This window comes from Nicotiana attenuata, chromosome 11 (assembly GCF_001879085.1).
Source record: "Nicotiana attenuata strain UT chromosome 11, NIATTr2, whole genome shotgun sequence".
Classification (NCBI taxonomy): domain Eukaryota; kingdom Viridiplantae; phylum Streptophyta; class Magnoliopsida; order Solanales; family Solanaceae; genus Nicotiana; species Nicotiana attenuata.
The window spans coordinates 48,401,742-48,410,601 of NC_031999.1; the positions used below are offsets into that span (position 1 = coordinate 48,401,742).

At 36.3% G+C, this 8,860-nt stretch overlaps 1 protein-coding gene across 3 annotated transcripts; it reads left to right on the plus strand.

Moving 5' to 3' along the window:
* On the plus strand, window positions 482-5,805 carry LOC109234469 (homeobox protein knotted-1-like LET12). Of its 3 annotated transcripts, none has more exons than XM_019400479.1 (6): window positions 482-1,218; window positions 3,570-3,690; window positions 4,182-4,375; window positions 4,966-5,097; window positions 5,185-5,321; window positions 5,400-5,805. In XM_019400479.1, exons 1-6 carry the CDS (start codon window positions 643-645, stop codon window positions 5,422-5,424), a joined length of 1,185 nt encoding a protein of 394 aa, XP_019256024.1. In that variant the 5' UTR covers window positions 482-642; the 3' UTR covers window positions 5,425-5,805. The 3 variants fall into 3 exon arrangements, with proteins under 3 accessions (XP_019256024.1, XP_019256026.1, XP_019256025.1); XM_019400481.1 differs by having other exon boundaries at window positions 5,408-5,805; XM_019400480.1 differs by having other exon boundaries at window positions 483-1,218; window positions 5,403-5,805.

Below are 8,860 nucleotides of genomic sequence, written 5' to 3' on the forward strand. Positions count from 1 at the left end.
ATAGTAGGAGAGTTTCACCTTTAGTACAAGTCTAAAAAAGGTAAAAATCCTCCTTTCTCGTTATGTACTGATCAGTAACCGCCATCGAGCGAGATCCGTGCCGTGATATCCGGTTGGTTCCGAAGTCTCATGCGCTTCCCGAAGTCTCAGAACTCATCCCGGGTCCGAGGTGCTCGTTTTATCAAGTCTGATTGGCAAACGTTTTGTTCGGGCTTTGGTACAAGAAGTTCCCGACTTTGATTTCGATCCCGTATATTCATGCCCCTGCTTTGTTTATTCCACCAAAAAATCGGGATATATATTAGCCTCGGTTTCACTCGTATACATGTTCATCTTCCTTTATCTCATTTTTAAAGGACAAAATATCTTTTAGTAGGAGAAATTGATTAGACTCTCAAAAATATCTTTATCTAGTGAATATTGTGATTATAATACATTATATTATATTTAAGATTTAAATATGTGGAGTATATATGTACAAAAACCACTGTTTATAGTAAACGCTGTTGTTTTTTTCCTCTCCTACTTTTCATACTTCCCTCTTTCTTCTTTCATCTCTTTTCTCTGTACCAGTTGAAAATGAACACAGAACTTTAAACAAACACTATACACTACTACTCCTCTATAGTAGCCATATTAGCCATGGCGTTTCAGGACCATTTTTCTCAAGAAATGGCTACCCTTCATCAACAACAACAAAACGCCGCCGTTTTACGTTCCATGTTACCTGAAGATCATCAATCTCCTCGAAAATCCCCTCCTACTTGGCTCAACACTTCTCTTCTTCGTCAACATAGCTCCGCCGCCGCCGGAGGCAACGGCAACAACTTCCTCCATCTCCAAACCTCCAACTCTGACTCCTCCAACTCTAACAACCAGTGGCTTTCTCCTACCGCCGCTGCATCCGCTGGCGGCGGCGGAGGAGGAGGAGAAGAGCATAACGATGTGAACACAAATAATAATAGCAATAGTAATAATAATAATGAGGAAGGTGAGAACTCGTGGGAGAGAGAGAAGTGTAAAGCGGATATATTGAATCATCCTTTATACGATCAGTTACTGTCGGCACACGTGTCTTGCCTGAGAATCGCAACGCCGGTGGATCAACTGCCGCGGATTGACGCGCAGTTAGCTCAGTCGCAGAACGTGGTGGCTAAGTACTCTGTTCTCGGCCAAGGTCAACCGCCTCTAGATGATAAAGACCTCGATCAATTTATGGTAACTTTTCTTTCATTTCTTCATATATTTTAAGCTTTCGTACACGAATTCATCTATATACTCATATCTATGTGCTTGAATTTTCACGTTTAATTTCCAAAAGAGTTACTATAAAACATAGAATTTTTGTTAATTTTGTGTTGAGTTTCAATTTTAAGTAGCAAATTTACAAACTATTCGGCAATATTATTTGGAAGATTACATTGATTTATTTGGCTACGATATTCTTTTTATATTGTAGTTGGTGAAGGTTTAAGTTTTGTGCACTGTCGGTCTAAAACAATAGGTAAGTATTCCTAGCGAGCCTGATATGGAACCTGGAAAGTAGAGCAGTACTCTGTCAATGTATATAACTGAAATCCTATAGTTTCTAGTAGTATTTTTATTTAGTTTGTAAATGTTCATTTTTTTTTTTTTTTTTTTTTAATTTCAAAAAAGATGTTTAAGGAGTTATTATATTCATATGCTTGAAAGCTGAACTCAGCCTGCGCATATTTTTGGCTGTATTTGGTGATTTGTAGCTTACGCCATAGAATTTGGAAGCCATCGACCAATGTTTATGTGGAATGGAGAATGAATGGATTGTCCTTGATGTCATTGTGGTGAGGTGGATCTTGAGGAAATACAATTTCAATTGTTGGGGTTTAAATTTTTTCTTTTTGACCTTTATTTGTATTTGCCTATTCTGTGATTTGAATAGCTTTATTTGATAAGGAAAAAACAAAGCTATTCCAGTCATAGAATAGCTGATGTAGGTGAGTACAAGAGTTGAATAAAAGGCTCAATCTTTGGCTTCTCTTGTTATGCTGATGATTGGCAGTGTTCATAGATATGTGTTTCTATCTGAAGATTGCTTTTGAACTTACCAAACTTGAACTTTTCAATATGAATTAATCTGTTGATTGTGTTACTTCCTGTCTGAATTATGGCCATAGGGAGAAGCTTTAGCTTGAGATTTATGTTGTAGGTATATGGGTGGTTTTATAGTTAAATTATAAATATGTGACTATTACAAGTGGCAGAGTGATCTTGATGTCACGATGTACTAAGTTTAGTCCTTTTTTGCTTTTATCATGGAAAAATAGTCATTTCAACTCCATATAAACCTGTACAACGAGTAGAGTGAATTCTGTCTATGTGAAAATATAGTTTGAGCTGCCCCTTGGATTGTTACACTAGTTTTGCTGTTCTTTGTGACAAGCATTTTGGTTTTTGAGGTCGTTGCATGAACTTGTAAACCTTTTAAGAAATTGATTCCTTGATTGCTGGTTCCTTGTTCAAGTTCTCTGCATCATATGGATTCTGTCCGTCTATTTATTTGGGGATTTCAGCTGTGCTTCTATCTTAAGCATATTTCTAGAGGAATATTTCTGAGAGTTCTAACAATTAAGATCTTAATAGAAATATCTAGATGTCACATCAAAAAAGGAATCTTTTTATCCTACAGGCAGTAGGCTAATAATTGACCCCTAATGTTAGGAGGAGTGCTTTGGAGAATCTCCTTGACATGATTTTCAACTCTAGGGCTTCATGTGCAACTGATAAAGTTCTTGGCATATGACCGGGAGGTCACAGGTTCGAGCCGTTGAAACAGTCTCTTGCAGAAACGCAGGGTAAGGCAAACCTTTGTGATCCGGCCCTTCTCGAATCCCGCACATAGCGATAGCTTAGTGCACCGGACTTCCCTTTTAGGGCTTCATGTGCAAAGGTTTCTGTCTTATTGTTATCTCAGAAATAATGGTGGACTAGCTGATATAACTAAGAATAGTTTCTTTCAGTGGACTGAATATTTACCTAGGTAAATTTTTAAAAGAATTCATGTGCTGCTCAATAATATAAAAAGGCCAACTTATGATTGACTAAGGAAAAAGGAAAAACAAAACAAAACAAATTTGCATATGATTATGATTTTTGAAAGATGCTCTTACTATTTAACTGTCTTATAAGTATAAGAAGTTGAAAAGGAAACAGAATAAGTTTGTATATGATGTGCTAAATCTACAGTTCAATGCTACTTTTTGTTTCCAATTTTTCAATGTAGTATATATTGATCCATAAACACCAGCAATTATGGAATCCTTAAGCATGGGGGGAATGTTTAGTCCTCTCTAGTTTTCATTTTAGTTCAATGTTGTCGATTTTATGGAAACTGTGAACCACAGGTGCTGGTCTCAGTTTAAAACATGTTCATGCATACATTTCTGCGTTTTTCTCCTTTTATTAATCTTAATAGCAGATTCTATAATCAGAATTTTAATCAGTTTATACACACGTTAAGAGATACGACATATTATCTCATATTTCATGTAATATTTACCTCGTCTGATTAATCTTTGTTTCTTCTGATGTAGACACATTACGTTCTGTTGCTCTCTTCATTTAAAGAACAACTGCAACAACATGTTCGTGTTCATGCAATGGAAGCAGTCATGGCTTGTTGGGAGCTAGAACAATCTCTGCAAAGTTTAACAGGTGACATAGTTTTCTACTGTCTATTTCTTAGTTTTTTTTTTCAATTTATCCTATCTCACTTTTTCTTCCCATTGGTATTTTCATCCTCATACCTTTATTGTTAATATTACGGTCATTGCCATACCAATATACCATACACCATAACCTATGTTGCTCGGACTCTCAGAAAATATCGTCGGGCGTGTGTCGGATCCTCCAAAAGTAGTGCAGTTCTGGAGGATCCAACTCCGCACAACATAGACCACTACCACCGTATGCGGTTCTCATGATTGACTTATTATAAGAGTTGTGCATCTGTTATAATGGATAGAGTGCTAGCCTTATTCCTCTAATTCACATGATTTTCTTAGTGATCACTAAATAAGTGAATTATACTCTTTGCTGAAAAGAGAAGAAAGGAATCTCTACTCCAGCTTTTCTGCCGTTATATATGCATGTAGGCCAGAATTGCACTGCTGACATATAGTTACGGATGATCTGTCAACCAACAGGAGTAGCTCCAGGGGAAGGTACAGGAGCAACCATGTCTGATGATGATGATGACCAGGCAGATAGTGACACTAACTTTTTGGATGGAGGTTTTGATGGATCAGATAGCATGGGCTTTGGTCCTCTTGTACCTACTGAAAGTGAAAGGTCCTTAATGGAGCGTGTTAGGCAAGAACTCAAGCATGAGCTCAAACAGGTAAAGTAACATAACTTTTGGCTGGTCTGATAATTTTGAAATCATAATTTAGGAAAAAAGAGTATATATTCTTAACAGTTTAAACTTATAGATAAGGTGGTCACCAATGACGGATTTAGGAGGCGGGAAGTGGGTTCGGGTCCGGGAAATTACATTGTATATATAAGGCAAAATCTGTTTTGTACCTTTATATATTATATCTTAAAACATAGCTCAAAAGCATAGTTCAGTGGCCAAGGGGTTCAAAATCTTTGTGAGGTTATTGGTTCAATTCCCATTGGCTACAATCTCTTTTAATTTTTTAAACTTTTTCGTTTTTTGAACCCCTTGGCGGAAATCATGTCTCCGCCACTGGTGGTCACACCATTCTGTATGTTTCAAAATATAAGAGGTCCTTGGTTCACGTCTCACTGTCACTCATTGTTATAAAGATGTGAGGGCTCGTAACGAGAACATAATTAAGTAAATAAAAATGTATCCCTCTCTAATAATTTAAACTTTTAGATGAAGCGGCCATACAATTCAACTTATGCTTTAGGTTTTCTTTTTCCTCTAGCTAATGAGTTTCTTGATTTTATTTTCATTAAAAGGGTTATAAGGAAAAGATTGTTGACATTAGAGAAGAAATATTACGAAAAAGACGAGCAGGAAAGCTGCCTGGTGACACTACATCTGTATTGAAAGCTTGGTGGCAATCACATTCTAAGTGGCCTTATCCAACTGTGAGTACCAAATAAAGTTCCTACCATACATTCAAGAACCTATTTGCTACTATATCTCTCACTTTATGTGAATAAAATTTATGGTAGGAGGAAGATAAAGCGCGATTAGTGCAAGAAACAGGTTTGCAGCTAAAGCAGATCAACAATTGGTTTATTAACCAAAGGAAAAGGAACTGGCATAGCAATCCATCGACGTCTACTTCCCAGAAAAGCAAACGCAAGAGGTAGGGCGATTACCATCCCTTTTCGCTAATCATGTTTTAGGATTTTTTATTTATGCTAACCGCGATATTCAAATAAAGTAGTGCAGGTGAAATCAAGCAGTGAAAGACTGATGAAGTCTGAGAATATGAAGTTCTTTTATGTTGTAGCAGAAAGCCAGTGTAAAGCTGATTAGCAAACCAAACATGAATGACTAGAATTGGGAACTGAACTACACTAAGTTTTTGGCAGATGAATTGAAGTAAATTCACCACTGAAGTTCCCAACTGACTTGGTTGACTAAAATATGCTTTAGAAAGAGTATAGGTGTTTGTGAGAGTAATAGCACTTATTTATGAGGTTTTTATGTCAAAGCCTTTTTAGTACAACAGGTTTCAGTTTATATAATTTTGTTTCTACCACTTATTGGAGGCTATGTAATTCTGAATTGCTAGTGTTGCTCATTTTTGTGAATAGAAGTTGTAGAATATAATTAGATTATCCAAACTTCACTGAGCTAGGGAGAAAAAATTTAGTATTCAATTGTTGGTCTAGTTTATGTGGGAAACCAAAAGCATTTGAGGTGTTAATATTATTTTGTTTCAGAAAGAATGAGATTACTGACTCGTAGGTCTGAATCAAACAAGTTCAAAAAGACAACTAATATTTTGCTTTGATTGATGTGACAAGGAAAATGAGTGAAGTAAGATATTCAATACAAAATCCATAACTAATAATCAGAGGTGGATCCAGGATTTGAAGTTTATGGGTTTCTACTGTTGGTTCCCCAAGTACACGCAAGTATACTTGACCGTCAAGTAATAAAGTGACTTGAAAGTCGGACGTCGAACCCATAGAGACTTAGATTAACCGTTAACTAAGCAAACTAAAATTAATTTAATGTCCAAGATAATCAAAAGTTTGATTTTTCTATTACAACAACTATGGCGATATTTAAACACGTAACCAAGGGAGATATAGATTCTAGGGTTGTGGTCGGTTTATCAATCCTATTGAGTTCGTAAGTACATCTGTTAATCCGAATTATTTATGATTGCTAGTTGACCGGATCGTTCATGTAAATAGCATGTTCCCACAATACTATCTGTCTATCCATAATATATCAATCCTATATTTATATGTTCTTGAATCTATCATGAACGAATATAATACAGTATTAAACTAAGCAAGACTGTTAGGTATATTCTTATCCTAACCGCGAAATCTTTTCCCGAACCATGGGTTCAGAAACAAGCTTTCTCTAATTCTACTCTAATCTAAACACGGCTTCCCAAGCATAGCATAGATAATAAATAGAGCTCAACTGCTGGCCAAACAATTAAGCAGTTATGCACAGAATTGGAGAAACAACCAAAGATGATAACTCGAATTAATGGTAATAATTAATACATTTCAATAATCATGACAACCACAACCTTAGAACGCGAAGTTTAGCTCCACATAGACATGGTAGCAAAACAACAGTTCATCCAAAGAAACATAAAGATTAGTAAGTTCAATGGAAGGAAGATGGAATCTGATGAATTCTGGCCTCCACGGCGGCTCCGTGCTCTCCCTAGGTCTAAAGTCTATCAAAAGTCACTCCCAAAAACGTCCTCTCCTCCACAAAAGTGAGTTTAAAGACTATTTATATGGGATAGGGTTAGCATGAGGTGAAATAATACAAGCCCAGTTCGAAACAACCTTTTTAGGTTAGCTTGTTCACTCTCTCGTGCGCACGCGAGAGTGAACGAGGAAAGTTCTTCTCTTTTTATTTTTCTTCTAGGTCTCTCGTGAACTTCCATGCTTTTTGCTATACGCTGTTGTTTTGTTTCAAGCTTGTCCTCAGTAGCTCGTTCACTCTGTTGTGTGCACGCGAGAGTGAACGAGCAAAGTCCTTCTTTTGTCTTTTGGTCCCGAATCAACTTCTTTTGCTCACATTTCGTCCAACTTGCTCCTACACATAAGAATGCACGTAATGAGCATAATTCACTATAAAAACTCATGTGACCTACCGTAATGATCCGTGGCCGCACACGTCATGTCTGGGAAAAGTGTCCTTTTTCGCGTAGGAGAAGGTATAATTGTTTGGGCCCGACCCTACTTGGTATATATACATGGAAGATGGTATTTTGAGGACTTTTGACATAATTTAGACCTAAGGAGGCTAAGGAGATGAGAGATTCGACCTAAGGAGGCAAGAACACACTAGGAGCAAGGCGGAGAATTCTTCTACGAGTTTTTCACTTCCTTCTTCCTATTTTCATTATTGGTTATGAATTTTAGTATTGTTTTTATGCATACTATTATGAATAGCTAATTATTATCGAGGGTTTTGATGGAACCTATTGGAGAATGATTTTCTTGTTATGTTAATATAGATTTGCTGTAGTATTTTCTCTATTTGTTCAACTACGTTATTATTGTGGTTGGTTGAAGAGTTCTCAATCGACTGTGCCTATTTAGTGTGTATTACTCGGGAGAGAGTGCATATTTAGGTAGTTGTTGAACAACATCACTCCTAACGTATATGAGGGATCAATACGGAGGGTTTAAATGTGGGATTAGGGATAACGAAACCTTGGGTGCGATTAATGCCAGCTAGCGTAATTCGGGAGAATATGTCTAGTAAATTGTGGTAATTACTCGGGAGAGAGTTACGACAGTCAGAGCGCTCATGATCGGTAGAGAATACTTAGGCGAATTTATAGATAACGTAGCGGGAAGGATTCCAACAATAGGGGAAATCATAACTCTAGACCTCCTTAATCTTGTCTCCAACCCTTAGTATCCCTAGTTGTTAATCTAATAATTTAATTTGTTATTTAATTAGATACAAGAATCTTAATATTTATAACTTAGGAATTGTTCGAGCTAGTCTTCTTAGTAATAGGCAACAACTGCAGCTAAGCCTTAGTTCTCTGTGGGATTTGACTCCGGACTTGTAAACCGGATTATATTTGCAACGACCGCTTAGTCCTTTTCATAAGGCATAGTTGGACGTGATCTCGTAATCACTCAAGTTATGTGATGAAAGTACACCGAAAAATATGCATTTTTGGCCGTTTATCACCTATACAACGGTTTCGAGTAATATATACAATAATAACTAGGTTCTTAGTTAAATATTTATAGATATTTTGGTGAATTTCTTAATACAAATACGAGATTTGAGCAAAAGTTACTGGATTCAAGAAAACCCATAACCTCAAAGCTGGATTCGCCCCTGCTAACAATAATATATAGAATCACTCAATTTTTCATAAATTCGTTAGGGTGTACATAACCATCCGATGATATTATATATTGTTTATATCCTCATATATTATAATTTAATTTTAGGGTTTACACGTGAAATATGCGAGCTAATGTAGTTTCTAAAAAAAAAATTGACTTTATTGTCATTTGAATGAATTCGCGTATCTAGCTAGTCTAATTTATTAAGGCAATATAAAGTGGTAAAATATTATAATAATTCCCTCTGAATTTTATTCAAGCTTATTTTATATTAGTTAATTTGCATTTAAATTTATGAGTGTTACACACTTCTCTCGACATCTTT